The 22,296-nt window shown below is 42.4% G+C and overlaps 1 protein-coding gene across 1 annotated transcript in view; it reads left to right on the forward strand.

Annotated features, from left to right (window-relative positions):
- The first annotated feature begins 1,098 nt into the window (after positions 1-1,098).
- Positions 1,099-22,296, forward strand: part of tmem276b (transmembrane protein 276b) — a 35,684-nt gene continuing 14,486 nt past the window's right edge. The window contains exon 1 of the mRNA XM_039754199.1: positions 1,099-1,945. Within this exon, the coding sequence (XP_039610133.1) occupies positions 1,567-1,945 (379 nt within the window). The 5' untranslated portion in view covers positions 1,099-1,566. The remainder of the gene's footprint in view (positions 1,946-22,296) is intronic.

Genomic DNA, 22,296 nt, shown 5'->3' on the forward strand with positions numbered 1-22,296 from the left:
TCACTCGTTAGTCACAAGGAGCCAGTCCTGTGAATACTTTGCAGAAAGCAAGCACCTCCATGACAGAGTGCCATGTACATACATGTACCAATTCATGTAAGAGCAACAACTTTTCAAGGTGCCAGTCAGTCTAACCAGTATGTCTGTTGGACATGGAAGGAAATCAGCATAGCCAGAAAGAACTTGGGCCAGGATTTGAACCTGGGGCTGTGGAGATTTAAGACATTGAGCGCATTTTCATTGTGCTGCTATCTCTCACTCTCTCTGGCTTTATATGCATACAAATTAACTTTAGAGGGTCAGCACAGTTTTGTTTTCAATTTGAGTGAGCAAGAATTGTGCAAATCAATGTCAAAAAAAACAGTAATGGTAATATGCTGTGTATACCGCTATAAAATGTGAGCTGTCCAAGGTAGCTTCCAGCACCTCGGTGCCCTATTACTCTTAAAAGTAAAGGTGCTAGAGTGAGTCCTTTGAACGATGCCATAGGGGAACCAGTTTTGTTCCCAAAAGGACCATTCACTTGGAGGCACCAGAAAGAACCTTTATTTATTTAGGTTCGTAACAGGCTCCACAAATAACCATGAATAGATTCCTACAGATTTGTGAAATACCAATGGATCAGGAATTTAAAAGGATTCTCAATCCAGTCACACAAGCTTCAGGTTCAGGTTTTCTTGATTTGCCAGTGTGCTGTTAGATAGCCTACTAGACATTAAATATATCTGCTTTGTTCACATATTAGGAACATGTGAATGCCCAATAAACTAATTTCATATTCAAAGAACACTTCCCTGAATGAAACGGTTCTTTGTCAGGCAATGGTTCTACAAGGAACCACCCATCCCACTAAAGTGCTATCACAGAACCGAAATTTTTAAGAGTGGTGATAATATTTCGCCCTGTTACCACTCCATGCAATATTAATTATTGCATTAAGAGAAGTGCAAATGTCCCATCACACGTTTTATCTCCATCCGCCGTTATAGCCGTGCTCGAGTTCTTCTCGGTCTTCTCGGGATCATCTCTCAAAGCCCCCGCCTTTCCTGACCTGCTCCGTGGGCGTCAATACCAGTGTCCACTATTTAATGGCAGATACCTTTTCTCTCTTCGCAATGTTTGGCAGCAGTCTGCTCATCTTTTGCGCACCCTCGGCGATGTGAAGTGAGATCGCTTGAAGCCCCCCATCTCAAATTGTGCCCTCCCCATCCGCCCTTTTCCGCGACGAGCTCAGTGTGTGAGAAAGTCCCGATGTGATGTGACATAAAAGGAAGAAGGAGGAATTGCATCATCAGCCTCTCCTCTCCTCTCCTCTGCTCTGCTCCGCTCTCCTCCCTCTTCCCTCCCTCCTCCCCTCATCCATCCTTCATCAACACAGACGATGCGAACACAGCACATCTGCCCAGAGGAAGCACAACAAAGGAGCGCGCTGCGGAGCGGGGCGCCGTCACCCCCTGTCGCTGCCACCCCTTCCTCCACCTTCGTGTGCTTTTCTGCAGCATCGCCTGAACGCACGTTGCCGCCGTCGGGCTTCATCAGAGCTCTGGCTCTCCGGAGAGGGAGAAGATGGCTGCCATGAAGATCCTGACAAGCGCCGGCCTCTTCATGGCTTTCTGCGCGCTGGGGCTGCTTGCCATGGCCATTTGCACTGACTACTGGTACGAGACGGACGCGCGACGCCACCGTGAGCGCTGCAAGAACTTCGCCAACAAGAGGACTGATCCGGGTTACATTTATCACAACCACAACTTGCCTCTCCGAATGCCTCCCAGGGACGATTCGAGGAGGACGGAGGCTCTGCCCCGAGTTCGGCGGCATTTTACCGTCGGAGCCTTGGCCACCGAATCGCACTGCAGCCGCCAGTTCAACTCGACCATCTCGGGACTCTGGAGGAAGTGTCTTCGGGAAGGCTTCGACATCGAGACCGAGGACCTCATCGATAAAGGTTGGCCTCGGAGCTCCGCGCAGCCTCTTGCCAGGGCGGTGGGGCTGGTGGGGGATGGGAGGTTAGAGCCCGTGCTGTTGTAGTACCCAGAGATGGTGGTCACCTCTGGGATGAACGTTAGTTACCAAAGCCGACATGGAATGTTTAGCAACTGACAGCCGCCTGCCTGCTGGGTGGGTGATAATTGAGGCGTGTGTGTGAAATAAATAGACAGGCTTGACTAGGGTGATTTAAATGGGTGGCGGTCCCTCAGTGATCTGGTGGCAAAATTATTCATATTGTTAAGCCTCATAAAATGGTGGCATTAGTTGGTGGCAGACCGAAAACGAGCAAAAAAAAGCTTTAACGGGCCTACACAGTCTTGCCAGCTCGGTGAAGGTGGCTGGCTATGCGATTGATCTGATAAGCAAATAAAAGTTCTGTGTGAAATATATTGGGCGCAAGGGAGCCTTACTCTGTTTAACACAATCTAAAGTCACGTAGGACCATCTTACGGGAACGCTTTGTATATTGATTGCTTATAATTTGTGTCTAGCTTAGTGCGGTTACTTTCCAGGCAAACAACAGCAGGGGTTACCAGGGTTATCCATTGTGTCTGGCACAGCAGACATCCACTCAAAAATGACAGAGGAAAAAGAAAACGTCTTGTCGATGTTGAGCGCAATCTCGCACATGCAAAGCCCGGCGATCCAAGCGAAAACTGCTGTCCGTGGTGCTGAAATCCGGCGCTGGCACGCACAGCGCTCTCCTCAGAGAGTGACGCCCAGGCGAGCGAATGCGTGCGCCGCACACCGAGCTGTTTACCTCCCCGCCCAGGGGGGCTGACGTAAAGTAAGACAACTGTGAAGGCAAAGCGCAGGAGACCACCCGCGTCTACCCAGGGTGCAAGTCCCGCAGACTTAGAGATGGGGAAATGGGCAAGGGGGCTGGGGCTGTCCTGGGGGAGCGCTCTGGCGCCGTAGTGGTCTGTTGCATTTCTTCTTTGTAGTTAAAGAGAGATTTCTGTAATTGTTTATTTTTTTTAAATGGCCTGAAGTGGAATGGCGAATAGAATTCTGTAATTGTATCTTATACGTTTAGATATGCAGACAGACAAATAATGCGGTCTTTAACAAGTCATACAGATTTCAGCATTTGTCTTTAAAAGTGAACGTATCTAGACAGATACAAACATTTCTATAATTGTTTTTAAAGGTCTAACTATTTATAGGCAGTTACTGTAAGTTGTCATCAAAAAGTCTCAATAGATTTCTGTATTTATTTATCTAGACTTGTTGAAAAGGGGATTTATGTATCTATAAAATGTCTGCTTATCCATTATTATACCCTGACATTGCCTAACTGGTCTATTTAAGCAAATGTCTGTAGTAAGTTTGAGTAGATTTATGACAGATTTATGTATCCGTCTCTAAATGCTCAAAATAGACACATGTCTGCACTTCTCTTGAATCATTTTAGATAGACGTGTGTAGTTGTGATTAACATTTCTAGACAGGTAGAGGGATTGACTGGAAATGCACTTTGTAGAATATAGACAGACAGACAAAGGCACTTTAAAAGGTAGACAGAAAGATTGGAATAGCACTTTATAGGATTAACGAATGATCTAATAGAAGCACAGGACAAATATGAAGGGTTGCGGCACCAGAGGTGAACCCTGTTTAATTGCTAGAACTTGTGACAAAAACAAAACAAATGAATGGTGTTTTTCAAGTCACCCATGCATCTTAAGCTGACATGAGTCCAAAACTGACTTGCTATATATATAGCCAGCTTTGACAAAGAGGTAGGACTTCCGTGTGTGAGGCAGAAGTGACATCACAGCTCTTCTGTTTGATAATCTCTGGGTAAAAGAGGAGAAGAAGTCAGCGACAGTGCCAACCCACGCTTCAGGGTGGAATTACATGTAGTACAAAAGCCCTAAGGATGTCCCCTACTCATGCGTGTCTGACACAAGATAGACAGATTGACAGACAGATCATACCGGCACTTTATAGAATAGATAGAGAGACAAAGCAGAAAGGCACTTTATAGGATAGACAGACAGATTGGAAAGACACTTTATAAGATAGAGCAGAAAGATACTTTATAGAACAGATAGACAGACAGTACAAAAATGCACTTTATAAGATAGATAGATAAACATTACCTTACTACAGTAATTTAACAACTGTACAAGGACTTGCTTACTGGGGTACTTTGAGGCTGAGACTTTGTGAGCCGAAACTGTAAGCTGACAAATGACTTAAACAGAACATCAGCCTTAGCAGCTCACCATAGTGATGCTCAGTTTGTTTATTGCCTAATACCCGGTGCTTGTTTGTCAGCATGGGCCCGAGGAGGATGCAGGTGTCTAAGGCTGAATTTATCCCTGGCAGTTTCTTCCGAGCCATTGCCATGAGCAGTGCCTGTAATGAGGTGCATAGCTCTTGTGTTCCTCTCACTCCTGTCTCGTTTATTTTGGTAACAAAAGCTCACAGAGAGGCCATTCCATGTTGGCTTTTTTGTTTCCATGACTGAAAGGGCCGCAGCTGTTTCTCAATGAAACGTTCCTTTTGATTTTGATTACACTGCAGAATCGGATGCTTGAGTGTAAATCCCTGATGACCTGCCGTTTTCATGCCTTGTCTGCTGATATATTTTATACTTACAGACAGCACATTTTGAGCTGCTCACCAGCTGCAGAAATGTAATTTTGGTAATTAGAGTCTGAATGTGATTCTGATGTGATCTTAAATGCTTTACACAGACGGGGCTTTAGCTTTGCCAAGATCCTTGCAGCCTGCATTTTAAATTTTGACATCTTCCACTGAAAAGTGCTGCTGTAAAGATTCAGATGGTTTGTCAGGTTAGGAGTGATGATCTTTCTCTTTTAGACACAAGTCCAGATTTCTTTAATACGCTGCAGCCGAGCGCTATGACTTGTGATCCATTTTGGGGGCCCCCAGTGTGATGCCCGCTTTGTTAACAGCTTTTCACACTTTTAACTCATCAAATAAAGCGTGGTGTTTGGCAGAGTAGAGCAGTGTGTTGGTACCGATCTGCCAAAGGCTTCAGCCGCAAGGCTGCCACAGTTCATTTAGAAACGTCCAAATCCAAAGGAAGCTGTTGTTGCTTTTGTGATATGGAGAGGCTCCAGCCTTCATTTGTCGTGTGGCTGCGCCTCAGTGGCTCCCATGGGTGGACTCATGTTTCACTCTTTTTGTGAGCCCTTTGTGCATGGCAGCAGAGACCGCCTACGGAAGGGATTTCTACTGTTAATGACCAAACTTAATGTAAGGACCACAGACACGTTGGTGTGATGGACCTGCCTAAATTTTGAAAAGTGATCTCCTTTTTTTTTCTTCCTACCTCCTATTGTTCATGTTGCTCCTTATTTTTCTTTGGGTTGTTTTATCAGAAAATCAGAGCTGCTCTTTTCCTCCCTTTTGTGTCTCCTGCAAGTTGAAGCTGAATACGTAACAGAGATAATCTGCTCACGGCTAACTTCCATGTGCTGGAACAAAACAATCAGCGTGTTGTGCGGATGATAAATCAATTGAAGGAGCACAAGAGTGGAAGAAACACCCCGCAGGTTTGGTGATGGGTCTCAACACAGCAGCCCCCGGGGGAGATTTACAGTTTGATTTTAAGTATCATTTTAGTCCTGTGTTCATGTCGTTTTCTCCAGGGAGTCCAGGGTTTCATCTAGCATTCCAAAAAACAAAAGAAAATGTGCCTGTAAGTTTGACTGATGAATGCATTTCAGCCTGTTGTGAGTGAATGTGCTCTACAGGGTTTGGCTTCAGCCCTGTGTCTGATGCTGCAGATTAAGATGAGGTTCTTCCCTGCCCAGTGTTCCATTATGGATGGATGGACCAGGTGTGAGAGAACTCAGGGACACATGGTAAACAAAAAGCTGCAATCGGAATAAACTAAGAAGGACTGGCAAGCCGTTCAGGTTGTGCCCATTGTTGCAGAGCTCTGGGGCGGGTGACAAGTACAAAAAGATGGCATAAAAGTTTTAAATGTGTTTAATCCAGTTGGAGGTAGGAGGTGCCCAAGTCTTTCCTGGCAGCACTGGGCACAAGGCAGAAAAATGGTCATGGACAACACTTTAGAGCTTTGCAGTTCCCTCTAATACAGCAGACAATTTGGAATCATCAGTTAAACTGACCGGCATATAGGAGGAAAAATCCCCGAGACACAGGGAGAACATGCAAACTCCACATGGACAATAGAATTCAAGCATAAGGCACTGGATCCTTGAGGCAGCGGTAATAACCGCTGGGCCAGTGTGTACCCCATCATGTGAAATATTCTTTCACTTATTACATGCTCAGTTCTTCTGTACTATTCTGATTTTATTATATTAGAAAAAAAAAATAAACATGGGAAAAGCAGTGTTTATAAAGCAGAGAGCACAAATAGTTGAATCCAAACTGATGAGCCATGTTGGGATGAGTTGTCTGGAACATCAGGAGCCGCTATCTGGGTGAAACTCTTCTACCATGTCCATTCCAAGCCTCTGCTTGGCTGTTGTTTTGGGTATAAATGAGGGGAGAAATCCATTCTTATAAAGTAACCTGGCACCCCAAAAGTTTTTTTTTGGCCTCTTTTGCCATTCTCATCCTGTTTTTCCTCATTCCTGTCAGCTCAACCCTCCTCTTCCTCTAAACCTGTCCATTGTCATCTCTGTCCTCCAAGTCTGTCTGTCACATTGGCTTGTCTCACTTCTGTACTTCACTTCTAGCTAGTGGTTGGTCCTCTTCAGAACGTTTGCTTCTGCTCCAGTCTGTGTGCCTGCAGACAAATAGTGCAGTTACCCCCAGCACACTTTGACGCCATCCTGTTGTCAATAAGAGAAGCCATACACCAGACTCCAGTCTCCCCCAGGCTTTTAGTCACAGATTGATTACTTTTCCTAAAAGCTCCCCAGATCCCCCATGGGGTTGGTGGTGCATATCATTTACACATTTCGATTTCATTTGGTCCCTAAGGGACTCATACAGCTCATCCACATCTAGTGGAGCATGCTCCACAGTCTTCAGTAGAAGGAGATGCAGAAATATGAGGAGACCTGGTCTTTAAGGAGCCCAGGAATTGGGAAGAAAAATGTCCAAATGTAAAGGAGGTCTGCTTCTTATTACGGTTTGGGGGATGCCAGCTGCACACCATTTCATGGTTATTGCTGCTCCAATGGTCAACGGAGTCTGTCAGAAGAAGTGGCGGTCAATGGTGACCCTTGCACAGACCAGTCTTCGGTTTTGTGGAACTTTGGACTTCATGAAGATGAATTGTCATCCTCACAGTAAGGTAAAAGTCTTTGACTTTGTTTTTCTTTGGATTGTGAGCTTTGGGGCTTCAGGGTGAGGTGTGCACCCAGGGAGGCTTCTATTTGCAAGGTCACCACACTCCCAATCCAATAAGCTGAAGCTGCTAGTGCCCATTCAGCGCTCTTTGAAATTCTAGTCAGATAGTTAGGTGGTGGCGGTGGGCATTGAGTAGCCAGAAGCCACTGTCGAGATGGAGTTTGCACATATCCAGGCACCCTGGTTTTCCTCTCACATCATAAAGTTCTGCATGTTAACTTTATTGGTGACTCTAAATGTGTCCAGTGTGGTGCATGTATGTGTCATGTGTGAGAGTACCCTGTAGTGGACTGGCACACCATTCTTGGTTTTTACCCGCCTTCTATTAAGTCCTTCTAGGAATCCAGCTCGCCTTTAGGTTGAAATCATAGGGAGTTCAGTATAGTGTGAGAAGAATTGATTGAGTGTTTAATTATCAGTGTTGCTTTTGGCAATACCAGTAGTTAATTAAAACAAATAGTAAGACGCCCACCAACGGGCGCCAAATTAATGTAGGGATTGTGATGATTTTAACCTCTGCCCAACTCTGAGGATTTCTATTTCATCTTCCAGCTAGGATGCCAGAAATATAAAAGCGACCTATACAATTTATAAATTAGGTTCATAAATTGGTGAAAGTCTACTTTAAATGCTTCCACTTCCTCTGTTGTAGTCTGGTTGTGGCAATAGGATTACATTTCAACAAATAACCCAAACATGCTTGTTGCTACAAACCAAATAATACAATTTATCAAACAAGGATATTAGAAGATATACTTGCATATATCTATACAGAGATATATATATGTACAGTATATCGATATATATCTATACTAATAAAAGGCAAAGCCCTCACTCACTCACTCACTCACTCACTCACTCATCACTAATTCTCCAACTTCCCGTGTAGGTGGAAGGCTGAAATTTGGCAGGCTCATTCCTTACAGCTTACTTACAAAAGCTGGGCAGGTTTCATTTCCAAATTCTACATGTAATGGTCATAACTGGAAGCTATTTTTCTCCATTTACTATAATGGAGTTGAGCTCGATGGCCGTGGGGGGGCGGAGTTTTGTGTGACATCGTCACGCCTCCCACGTAATCACGTGAACTGACTGTCAACGCAGTACGTAGAAAACAAGGAAGAGCTCCAAAAAGCGCTGAAGAAAACATGCATTATACAATTGAGAAGGCAGCGAAACAATAATAAGCGAGCGAGTGACATATACAACCATATTCGTGAGTGCAGCTACTTCGGAAACAAAGCACGGTGTAAACCTAAAGTTTAAATTAAGTTCATAGACAGGCTGCCGCTTGCGTTTGTCATGCCCATGGCTAATGTGGGATACAAGTTTAATGAGAGGACGCAGAATATAAACGAGAGTTTTGATCACTTTGTAACTAAGTTAAAATTGCAGGTGAAGGGGTGTGCTTATGCAAATTCCGGGAGACTGTCTTTTTGAGGGATTGACAGTTAAGGCGGGTGGGGGAGTCACGTCATCAACTCCCCTCCCATTCACCTCATTTCGCTCTGAGCTGAGCTCCACAGCAAACGCAGTCTTGCGGAACCAACTTTGTGACGCTGCCACCAAATACTCACAGAAAAATCCACAAGTTAATACACACGCTGTCTGTAGAGTTTCTCCATACTCAGAATCCTCCAGGCACTACTTACAAAAGGTTACATTGACAATCATGTTACATTATTTTTAAAAATGTTTCCTTTTCTTAGCACAAGCACAGCTGAGATGCTTTGATGCATGTGCTCCATAACGCGTTAAAAAATAACGCATTTAATCACACTTTGCATTCCAAGCAAAGGGGAACTTCTGGCAATGCATGATTTCCTGGTACACCGATTACATTGATGCACACATCAGAGCTACAAAAATATAAGAGTCGGAAGAAAGCGCGTTGCTACAACTGATTGGAGGAAAATTTAATTTCAAAAGACTACCCGACGGAAGCCTTGATAAAAGCGTGGTTTTGTGCACATATATATATATGTATATATATGTGGATGTATATGTATATATACTGTATATATGTGTGTATATGTATATATATGTTTATGTGTATGTGTGTATATATATATATATATATTTATATATATATATAAATATATATGACAGCAACGCTCATGACAATGACAATGTCAATCATGTTACGTTATTATTAAAATGTTTCTTTTTCTTTTTCATTACTTCTTTAACACACACACACACATATATATATATATATATATATATATATATATATATATATATATATATATATATATATATATATATATATATATATATATATATATGACCTCCAAAGAGAGCGGAGACTTTTGATCACGTGAACGTGTCTGCAAAATGTGCCGTCTCCTGCCCAGCAAAAGTCGAGCAGCCGGCGCGCGCGCATAGCTGTGCTGGCCTTTGAGACGCTGACTGCGCTTCTGCCTTAAGTCAAAGTGAGCACTTTTATTTTTTTTCCTCCTACCCCTGAGCTGTAGCCCAGACAAGTGCAAACACGGGATCCCTTTTCCACACCGCGGCAAACTAATATTAAGGCGATTCACACTTTCTTTTTCACGTACACGATTATGAGGTCGTCAGCTCGGATTATGAAGACACGCACAGGAGTGGAGGACTGACAGTGCCATCACATCTGATTAATGGCAGGGACGTCTCACCAGTCTACACAAGACCCACCGCGACTGTCCCCAAAAGGCGATCATAACGTCAGCGAACACATCTCTCTATACTATATTAAAAAAAAGGCAACTTTCCTTTCTTTACACCTTTTTTCCTTTCATCCCAAACAAAAGCATTTCTCTCTTAATACTGCAGAGGACACAAAACTAATTTTCTTTAATCGCTGGTAATGCCGGTAAGGCACATTACCAGAGGCAGAAATTTGGACGTTCACATAGAAAATGTAATTTCTATACCATAGCCGTCGTGTAGCACCTTTCAAAAGAGATCTTCTACCGAGAGATGATCCATATATATTTTAGCTGCTGTTAGTAGTACTTACCTGTTGTGTTACACCGTCTTTAAAATGTAGTTTACCCGAAACCATTTCAGTAGTGCTCAATGTACCTGTACTTCTTAAAACGTTAATGTTTTACTGTTTAATAACTTATAGACTACATTTTATTATTTTTCCCTTGCACTCAGTGACCAAAGCTATACACACACATATAGACACATACATATATATATATATATATATACACATACACACACCTATCTACATTATATATATATACACACACATACATACATACATACATACATACATACACACATATATATAATTTGTGTGTGTGTATGTATGTGTGTGTATATATGATGTAGATAGGTGTGTGTATATATATATATATATATATATATGTGTGTGTGTGTATATGTAGATATGTATGTGTATATATATGTATATATATGAACAGTATATATATATATATATATATATATATATATATATATATATATATATATATATATATATATATATATGTAGACTCAAACTGATTATAACAGCAGCAATCCAAGCTGTGAGAAAACAGTAAAAAGGAGGAGTGTCAGACGTCGTGGTACATTTTCTGATGCAGCTGCCGAAAACAACTTCGTGACGCTGCGGCCAAATACACAAAACAATTACTTTGACAATCATGTTACGTTATTTTCAAAATGTTTCCTTTTCTTTTTCTTTACTTCTTTAACACACTACTTCTCCGCTGTGAAGCGCGGGTATTTTGCTAGTATATATATATTTAGACAAATGACAACAACAAAAAGCACAAAAAAAATTCTGATAGCTTAGTTGATCTCTGCTTTCTATCGGAAAGGCACACAACTTATGAATTCTATCTCCTGTCTTAGATCTTTTCCTCTCCTGTATAAAAAGGCACACAACTTATGAATTCTGATCTTTCAACTTATCAAGATGGATAAGTTCTTTATCTTGTTATTAAGCTTTCATTTGCTCACAACTAGTCTCCACTGGGTCACTACCACCTCCACAGTTTCTGTTTGTGCATATGAGATGCTCTTCTGAAATTTCAACTGGATTTAGAAAGAATCTTTTACAGTAACAGATTACGACTTAAACTTTACAAAGTTTATTACTTTTCAGTTACAGTGATACCAATAAACAGAATACATTAGCTGGCTTTATCCCAAATATTAAGCTACAATTAATTCTTCTTGGAATCAAATTAGGTGTACTTATTGTTGGGTGTAGGTGATGCTTTCATTGAGCTTTCTCCAGCTCACAAGAATGTATGTTTATTGAGCTTTTCTTTCTTTGTTTAGGAGCACCTTCTGGTTGTGAGCAGTACTGCAGCTTTCTCTTTCAGGTTTTTACACACAATATCCTCAATTGCTAGTAAAGTTACACCTGCTGGGCAGCTGGTGATCAGTCAGCCTCCTTCGTTAGCAAGAAAAATGCATGGCATTTATTTACAATGACATTCTTGCTTGTGTACTTGCTTCCTTTAGCAAGGTTTGGACTTGTGGTCCTCTCGTCTAACTCCAGTACAAATAAGAATTCCACCTTTTTAGTCCTGCGCTGGTTACCCTTTGAAGTAAATGGTTGGCTCCAACTTTTCTTACGGCCACACCCTATAGACCATTGGGGTCCTGCTCTTTACAGCATAAGTTATGGCCAGGCTAAACGTGTCGTGGAGAAAACTTCTTCAGAAAAAAATATTCAGAGTCTCCAGATTGGCAGTCAGAGTAGACTTTATTGTACAGCACAGAAAACCATTGCAGAGCACATAGAGCCTGTCTCAGCTCAATGAAGTGACCCCCGTTCTCTGGGCGAGCCTCATATTTATTACAATTCTTACCTCAAAATATCCCTGCTTCACACCATTTCTCATCATCAGCTTCACATGGCCTCTCATGATAATGACCTTGCTTCATACCTTTCCTCATAACAACCACCTAATCTTGTAGACTTTATCATGACAATAAACTTGCCCTGTAGACTTCCCCATAACAATTTCCTTCCCAGTAGACCTTCTCCTAACGATTTCCTTCCCAATCTACACTTTCTCATATCAGCCACTTTGGCTCGAAGGATGTATTTGCCACCTGGAGATGAGCATTACCCAAGTACCCTTCCCTTCATTCTCACATTCCTAATCCTGGGCTGTTTAAGGATAATGGCCTTTTAGTTAATCAGTTCTCATCATGAAGTTGGAATCACGGGAACCCACATGTGAAAACTGAACTGCTCATTTAATAATTACTTGTTGCACGAACATCCCTTAAGGCTGAAATCATAGGCACTTGTGTCAGTAAGCTAAAACGAGCAGCTTCACTAATAAGGGGTAAGCTGCGGACGGCCTTGAGCAGACAAGCATGGCGCTTTGTGACTGCTTGAAAGAAAGAAAAAAATACAAGCTTATAACAATTACTCTTACAAAGCTTAAAGGTACCTAATTTAATACATTTTGCTGTAACTTGATTTACTATTATCACGATTCATAAAGAAGCATTGACATATAAGTTTAAATGCTGTCTAAAATATATATGCGTGTTAATGTGAAAACCTGCAGACACAGGCAGCTGCACAATTTGAAAGCGGCACACGGCCACACACTGTCTCTGACTTGCCAGCAGAGGGGCTCAGCTGCTGGGACTGGAAGCAGGCGGCCTTAGGCTCACAGGCAGCTACTTAAAAGAAAGAGAGAAACCCCAGCCTTTAATAATCAACTCTTAAGCTCTTATATAGCTCAAGCTAGCTTACACAATGCATTTTGCTTTAAATTGATTACCTAAGGTATTGATGAGCCTTAATATATAAATGTAAATGCCATCTAAAGTGTTCATATGTTTATGCGCTAACATGAGAGCTTGCTTCATTTTCTTAAACTGAAAGGCCTGCGAACACTTGTGGAAGCTTGTTCTTTCAATCGGAAGCCTCAGCAGCTGTCTTCCCACAACAAAAGTCTGCTTGCTCAGTTCCCTCAGAGAACACAACATCCTTGAAGTTCAAAGCAAAGCAAATGAAAAGATGGGCAGGCTATAGAAGACAGTAGCCCAGCGTCCCTTATGCTAAAATAAATGGTGACCATTAAAGCTGCTTCAGGCTTAAGCTTTTAATAGCTAAGAGCACTAAAACTAATATTAAGGCACATTGATCCTTATTCTAAATTCTCAATAAAAGCAATGAGTTTGATGAAGATAGCAGATTTGGGGTGGGCTGAACTCTTGCCATTGGTTTCTGTAGTGCACATAAGCCCAACCTTTTGGTTGACTATTGGAGCAACGTTTTGTCAATCAAGGTTGCCAGTCATTAAGTTATGGCTTATTGTTTGAGCCAAATGTTTAAGACATGTCTGTAATGTCATTTGGTGGTGGATCGTTTTATCTTTGCATTTTAAAGAGAGGACCAGTCAAGATGAAGCTGATATTAAGAGTGTCCTGCTGCAGCTATGTAAGCCAGGACTTGTGTTCCAGTCATATCTGAATGGAAAATGCCAGTCTGTCCTACAATTAAATGGACTACTCATAATCATGTTATGCTAAAGCTTTGGCATACACTTCCAGAAGAACTGTCAAGTGGAGGCTGCACCGGGAGCTTCCGGAGATGCCTAATGTGACAAATTGTTTCTTCGGAACAAGCAGGTCATTCATCGGTGGTTGATGGAGAGTTCATGATGGGCGGCAGCTTGAAGCCACTTTGATTCATTGCATTTTCAACAGCGACTTGTTCACATTTAATTGGCCGGTGCCTGGCACTTTGTAATAAGCTGCGTGCTTCTTATTTTAATGAGCCTCCCTGGCTTTTTGTAACTTAATAAATTAATCATAAATAACTTGGCATGTGCGAGAGCAGAAATCTATAAAGCGCTCTCCTTGTCACCATTCTGTGAAATGTCATTTAATCCGGGATAATTGTGCGAAAGCCTGGAGTGTTTTAAGTTGAAACGCTGCCACCTAGAGGGAGCTCAGGCTCTATGAATATGCATTTCAAAAGGCAGGATTGTGCCTGAGTGGGAAATCACTCACCCCCTCCACTTGTGCACCCCATGCCTGGTGCCATTACCCCCACTACATTCTTGACCTTGGGTTGGCAGATAAAGTGATTCCCAACTCAGTCGCAGACTAGACTGGTCACTGTGTCCCCAAGTAACCTCCCTGTGTATTTCAGAGGTAGCCAGTGGTCTCAGGGCTGAAGGTTTTGATGCCAAGAGACTCTTAGTTCAAATCCCAGCTCAGTCACCAAAGCTCCACGCATCTTTAAGCCAAGCAAGAATGAAGATTTACTGTAATCTGTTTCCATGGCAGCCTGAGCTAGGACATGATTGACAGCACGCAGGGCCGCGGGACGTCGAGGCAGCGGGGAGCGAACAGGCAAAAGCAACACGGAGAATAGGCGTTTGGCAGGGAAAGCTGGCAGGCTAATTTTCATTCCTGTAATAAGAAAATGGAATATATTTGGATAGATGAGCAGGTGGATTAATGAGTGGATGAACAAATGGGAGGATGGATGGGTGGACGAGAGGATTGAGAGGTGAACATCTGATTACATGAGTTAATGGAGGAGTGCCCCAGTGGATGGGTGGGTCATTTTCTCCTGACTTTTGATTATAGTCCAGTATTTTGCCTCCATCTCCTGCTGGCCAGTTTTCATTTATCGTTCAGGCTGACTGTGGTCTGCAATGGAGCCGCCTCACAAATGCTCCACAGTTGTATTTATCTGGTGCCTACTTTCTGTGGGCTTTGTGGTCTGTGGTGTTCATAGAGTTGTCACATTCTTCTAAATCAGTGCCAACACCTATAAAGCATTTACAGACCAGTAAAGCATAACATAGCAGTCAAGCCTGCTTAATGGCTGGACTGACCTCAGTGGGGGTTGTCCTCTTCCAGCATTCAGGAGGGAGAGAGAGGTTGGGAGCATGCGCTGATTATAGTGCGTAGCTGCACCCACCACACAGAAAACCACCCGGATTGAGATCCAAGTGCAGCCATACAATGGATGACACCTTAGCACCACACTGAGGTTTTTTAACAGTGGCTGGAGTGCCAATTCTGCCACCAGCCCCCAAGTTTTCCCGTGGACTGGGTAGATTAACATCATGCTCAGGACGGAGCAGTTACAGGTTTAGGGCCTTGCTCAGCCAGATTAGGGAGTAGAGGGAGTAGAGTCATTTCTGGCATTTTATGGGATTCGAACCAGCAGCATCCAATTGGCTCAGAGCCACCGCTCCACCCCAAGTGCATTCAGGAGTGACGGATAATTGGGTGTACTTCTCAGCATCCCCACAGCCCATCCACACGTGATGGTTTTTAGATGTTAACATGTCAACAGAGCTCTATTTAAAGTATTGTGTGGTTTTTGGACACTGCATCTACCATGCATAGTCACCACTGCTGTAAAGAGGACAGCATGGAGCTCCTAAAGCTTTTCAGCACAGAGCAGAGAATCTTGAGGCCAGCAAATAATAAATTGAGATCCTGGTCTTCATGAGAGAATCCTGAGATGTTACAGGAAGGGTCTGAAATGATGAAGGTGCACAACACTGTGATGAGGCAGAATCCAGTTTTGGGTCAAGCTGAAGGATCGTGACAGGTGACAGACTCTGGTGGCATAAAGCTGCAGCATCATGATGAAGTAAAGGATCAGAATGTATCGGGTTAGCCAAGGCGGGCTGACAGGATCAGACTCCAATACCAGTGAGCCAGAGCTGGGTGTGACAGGACTGGACTTAAGTGAAGCAACGCTGCAGCATACAGGGATGTGACAAGACAGTCATACAGTGGCTATAAAAAAAGATTCACCCCTTAGAACAGGGGTCCTCAATCACGGTCCTGGAGGGCCACAAGTGACTACAGGTTTTCATTCCAGCCAGTATCCCAATTAGACCTCAGTCCTTGCTGATAATGTAACTTGGTGTTTAACTATACGGCTTGTTAGCACTTTTAATCATCAAAGACAAATTTAATTACATGGTAGATCAGAGGTCCTCAATCACAGTCCTGGAGGGCCGCAGTGGCTGCAGGTTTCCACTTCAACCTATTTTTTAATTAGAGCCCATTTATTTACTACTAAAGCAATACATTTTTGGGCTTAATTTTAGTTATCTTGCCTGTTACAATTCAGAACCCTTAATTGCCTATTTTAGTTTAAGCAGCTGTATTTAAAATTTTAATTGTTGCATGTTTTGTTAATCAGACATTAGTTAATAATAAAATACAGGTAACCAATAAACCAGTAGCTCTCCAGATAACCAGTGCATATGCACCATTAAAAGTGTCTGTGTTTAAAAGAAAAAAAATGTTCAGAAATAAATGAGAGGGGATTTGAAAGTTTAAGTTTAATTCTGTTCTAGTCCACAAAACACTCATGTATAATGCTCTCACATAAAGAAACTCTACAGCGCAATTACAATTTCTCTTGGATGAATTAAAGCACTAACAAGGCATACAGTTAAATACTAAATTTCATTATCAGCAAGGACTGAGCTCTAATTTGGAAACCAGTTGGAAAGAAAACCTGCAGCCACTGTGGCCCTCCAGGACCGGGATTGAGGACCCCTGCCTTAGAAGATTTCACATTTTATTGTTATATAATACGGAATCATGGTGGAACTAATCTGGCTTTTTAGATACTGGTCAAAAGAAAGAACCCTAACCCTAACCTGGCAGGATCTAATTAAGCACTTATATTGGGGAGAAAGGCTCCTTCCCCTCTATACTACTCTCAAACGTTTTGCTCTGGCTGTTGGCCTTTCTCTCTTTCTCAGCTCAGGGTGGATGTTGAATTGAATTTAGTTTTGTAAAGTTTGACTTGATTGTATGGAATGTTACATGCTTTAACTAAATTCAATAAAAGTTAAAAAAAAAAAAAGAAAGAGACTCTTGCATGTCAAGATGACAACAGATCACTCTGTAACAGAAAATGATTGATCACATAAATAAGAAACAAACACTCCAAGCAACTCAAGCAAAGGATGGAGACAAGAAAATATCAAAGTCATTGAATATTAAGAGATGGAAAAAGTACAGTACAGCCAGAAATCTGCATAGATCAGGTCATTTACAAAAAACTGAAGTCTACTACAGAAGGCCACCAAGAGGCCTATGAAGACTCAGATGGAGTTACAAGTTGCAGTGGTTGAGTGTGGAGCAACTGTGCGTACAGCATCTGTAGTCCAGGAGCTTCACCAGTCATAGCTTTATGGGAGAGTGACAAGGAGAAAGCCTCTGTTCAAAAATACACACAGGACATCTCAGTTAGAGTTTTCCAGAAGACACCTGGGAGACTCTGAAGTCAGCTGGAAGAAGGTTCTATGGACAGATGAGACGTAAATTGAGCTTTTTGGCCATTAGACTAAACACTATGTGTGGTGCAAGCCAAACACTGCACATTATCAAAAACACTTCGGTTCACTCACGATCCCCATGAAACTTGACAACGCTTGAGCAGTTTTGTAAAGAAGTCAGGAGGGAAATTGCATTGTCCAGATGTGCAAAGCTGACAGAGACCTGTGCAAACAGACTCATAGAGATCATGGCTGCCATCTACTAAATACTAACTTGAAGGGGGTGAATATATCAAGACATTTTCTAACCTGCTTAATCCAGACCAGGGGCGCACTTTCAGGAGTTGGTCCAATCTAGCATGGGGTGCAGAGCAGGAACAAGTCCTGGACAGGCTGGCAATCCATCACAGGACAAACACACACGGCCAATTCAGTGTCGCTAGTTCACCTAACCAGCATGGCTTTGGACAGTGGGAGGAGACCTACTCAACTGATGGGAGAACATGCAAACCCCATGCAGTGAGGACTCTGGACACAAATCCTGGTCTCCTTACTGCCTGACAGCAGTGCTGCTACTGTCCGACGGATCAGTTATTTAATTTTAAATTTATAATTCGTTTAGATCACTTTGTTGAGTCTTTTCACTTTGACATTAAAGAGCCTTTTGTGTTGATCAGTGTCAAAAAAAAACTCAAATGAAATCTGCTGTGTTTCAATGTTGTATTAGAATAAAACATGAAAACCTCCAAGGGGATAAATACCTTTTAACCAGTAACCTGTAGGACACTGACGTGTGACAAATTTGGACATGATTGGATCAAGACGAAAAATGAAAGGACATTAAAAAGTGACAGGATCACACTGATAACGGGCTGCAGGACACTCATGTGTGGCAGGATCAAAAAGACTCCAGCACATTAACAGAAGACAGCATCAAACTCTATACAGGTGGTCCTCGGGTTATGACACAGTTCTGTTCCTACAACACTGATGTAACCCGAATTTTGGTGTAAGTCGAAACACACTCTAGCCTAAGTCACTTACCTATCTTAACACATTTGCAAAATCATAATCTAGAACAGGGGTCCTCAATCACGGTCCTGGAGGGCCGCAGTGGCTGCAGGTTTTTGCTCCAACTCAGTTGCTTAAAAAGAAGCACCTATTGCTCAAGTAACACTTCTGCTTCACTTTAGTTGTCTCACTCATTAAAATTTTTAACTTTATTACTTATTTTAATCTTAAACAGCTGTATTCTTGGTTTTTAATTGCTCCTAATTAGCAATAGCAGGCAAATAACAAAAGAAACCAGAATTTCTCCATTTAGCTTGTTACTATTTACACTGGTATGTATTTATCGTGCACTATTGGGTTTAATCATATACTTGGAAGGAAAGTGAAGAGAAAGAAGTGAAGGACTGAGAATTACTCATCCATTTTATCCTCGAAATCATTTGGATGTTATCCTTAAAAAGGGGAAAATATCTAGGATATGAGAATTACCTGACATGGCAGACTTAAAGCACTAACAAGCCATGAAATCAAATTATCGGCAAGAATTGCTTTCTAGTTAAGCAACTGGGTTAGAACAAAGACCGGCAGCCACTGCAGCCCTCCAGGACTGTGATTGGGGACCCCTGATCTAGAACATAAAAACAAAAAATCTAAGCCTCAGAAAAAGGAAAAGGACATAAATATACTGTACTGTACACTGTACTGTAGTAACAGAAAAAATGAGTGTAAAAAAAATCCTCACCTTTATTCCTTCTCATGTCTCAATTTTTTAAGTTTTTATGGGAGTGAACATTGTAAACTCGAAACGTTGTAAACTCGAAACGTTGTAAACTCGAAACGTTGTAACCCGAGGACCCCCTGTAGACAAAGGCGATGGGATTGCAGTGCTAAAGAGATGTGACTGAGCCAGAATGTATTGAGTAAGCAGAATTACGCAGAGCCAACAGGGTTAGACTACGTTAGGTAAAGATGGAGGCTCCTAAGCTTTAACAGGAAAGACATTGAAGCGGTATGTGGTCAGAAGAGCAGCAGAATTTAAAGGGGAGAAACAGTCAGACTGGGCAGAGTAAAGATTCATGATAATGAAGTGTGACAGGATCAGACCATAGGGTCCACAACACTGTGGTGTAACAGAGCTGACTCTGATGAGACACAGTAACTTTGTAACAGGATCAGGCTCTAGAGACACTATGGTGTGTGATACAGACTGCATTGGATTGGCCTCAGAGTTGGTAATCATGGAGAGCATAATGGTTAAAGTGGAAGGTATGTTTTGTGGAAATACAGAATACTGCTGTATAACAGAAAACTACCAAGTAGAACACCGAAGTGTGCCAAGATCAGCTTTTAGTGACAATATAAAGATAGGATGCGACTTTATTCGCGAAGGTGATAAAGAATGATGTGTAGAAGGACCAGACCACAATGGTGAAGAGTGTGAAAGAAATTTAACGGGCACCCCACCCCCAACAAACCCCCCAACTGGGTATTCCATACAGGCCTTAAACACAGGCGGGAGAAAGAGACAATTATCCTTATTTATTATCTAAGTCTTGCAAGAGGCAACACAGCATACCTTTATTAGCAAGTGTTACCATGGGAAGGAGCGTCCTCTGTGCTGCATTTATACAGTTCATTGATTAGATCATAATTCCAAGGAATTCATGACGTAATCAGAAAACTTTTAACAAGATTGGCTACACCCAGTTTCTAATGGGCCGTGACAAACGTTGATACCTTAAATAACCACAATTAGTTCAGTCCACCAGGTTAAATGGGAGTCCTGTCAGCTTAGGAGTACGTGACATTTTAAATGTGTTTATGACCCTGAGATTTTGCACGTTTTTCCTGTTCTCATGGTTTGTCAGATAATCTTCCTCTTCTTCTTTCAGCTGCTCCCGTTAGGGGTTGCCACAGCAGATCATCTTTTTCCATATCTCTCTGTCCTCTGCATCTTGTTCTGTCACACCCATCACCTGCATGTCCTCTCTCACCACATCTATAAACCTTCGCTTAGGCCTTCCTCTGTTTCTCTTCCCTGGCAGCTCTATCCTTACCATCCTTCTCCCAATATACCCAGCATCTCTCCTCTACACATGTCCAAACCAACACAATCTCGCCTCTCTGACTTTGTCTCCCAACCATCCAACTTGAGCTGACCCTCTAATGTACTCATTTCTAATCTTGTCCATCCTTGTCACACCTAATGCAAATCTCAGCATCTTTAACTCTGTCACCTCCAGCTCTGTCTCCTGCTTTCTTGTCAGTGCCACCGTCTCCAACCCATATAACACAGCTGGTCTCACTACCGTCCTGTAGACCTTCCCTTTCACTCTTGCTGATATCCGTCTGTCACAAATTACTCCTGACACTCTTCTCCACCCATTCCACCCTGCCTGCACTCTCTTTTTCACCTCCCTTCCACAATCCCCATTACTCTGTACTGTTGATCTCAAGTATTTAAACTCATCCACCTTCGCCATCTCTACTCTTTACATCCTCATCAGTCCGCTGACCTCCCTCTCATTTACACACATGTATTCTGTCTTGTTCCTACCGACCTTCACTCCTCTCCTCTCTAGAGCATATCTTCACTTCTCCAGTGTCTCCTCAACCTGCTCCCTACTATCGCTACAGCTCACAATGTCATCAGCAAACATCATAGTCCACGGGGACTCCTGTCTAATCTCGTCTGTCAACCTGTCCATCACCATTGCAAATAAGAAAGGACTCAGAGCCGATCCCTGATGTAATCCCACCTCCATGTTGAATGCATCAGTTGCTCCTATCACAGACCTCACCACAGTCACACTTCCCTCGTACATATCCTGTACAACTCTTACGTACTTCTCTGTCACTCCCGACTTTCTCATACAATACCACAACTGGTCTACCTTTTTTATAATCCTGCTGGGTCCATCAACAGGAAACTTAGCCTAAGCATTACAAGACAACAATTATTATGCATTAAATATAACCTTTTTGTCTTAAGCTTTATGTATTTTGCTATAAAGTCATTAAAAATGCCTTTATCATAGAGAATAATAAATAACACCTTAAGCCTGTAAGCATAAGCTCAGAAAATAAAAATATGAAACTCGAGCACAAACTTAGCAGATAATAAAGTTAGGCTTCTTTTAACAATTACAGGTCACCAGAGGTGAACCTGAGACGAGAGTAATGCAGAGTCTCCAGTTTAAAAAGCAATACAGAATCAGGTTATGGGGGTGAAGATGACAATACTGTGGTGTAACTGGACCAGACTGACTCGAGTCAAAGACAGCAGCAAAAGAGAAGCATGGGGCAGGATCCACTCATCTGAGATTTAGTAGTGAGAAGTAGAGAGTGAATTGGGTGGGCCTCTAGTCTGGCCACCTATGGAACTCCAAGATGTGGCTTGATCCAGGCTGTAATGGATGAAGCTAGGCAGGATCATTAATGGTGAAATGCAGAACACTGGGGTGATGTTTGTTCAGACGCTGTTTGCTTGCCGTGGACACGTGACTGGGCCAAGCTGCCCTGCATACAGTTGAAGGACATGGATGTGTGACAGATTGAAACGCCACTGCTTCTGAGATGCAGAATTCTGTGGTGTGATAGGATCAGACTGTCGTGCGATAAAGCAGCAGAATGCTAGAGGGTGACAGTTTGAGTACAGTAGAAGGATACTGAAGTGACATGATACAAGTACAATGCCATAAGTGGGATGTGAGAAGATCCACCTCTGTTGAGTTAGGCTGCAGTT

The sequence above is a fragment of the Polypterus senegalus genome, chromosome 1 (genome assembly GCF_016835505.1).
Source record: "Polypterus senegalus isolate Bchr_013 chromosome 1, ASM1683550v1, whole genome shotgun sequence".
Classification (NCBI taxonomy): domain Eukaryota; kingdom Metazoa; phylum Chordata; class Cladistia; order Polypteriformes; family Polypteridae; genus Polypterus; species Polypterus senegalus.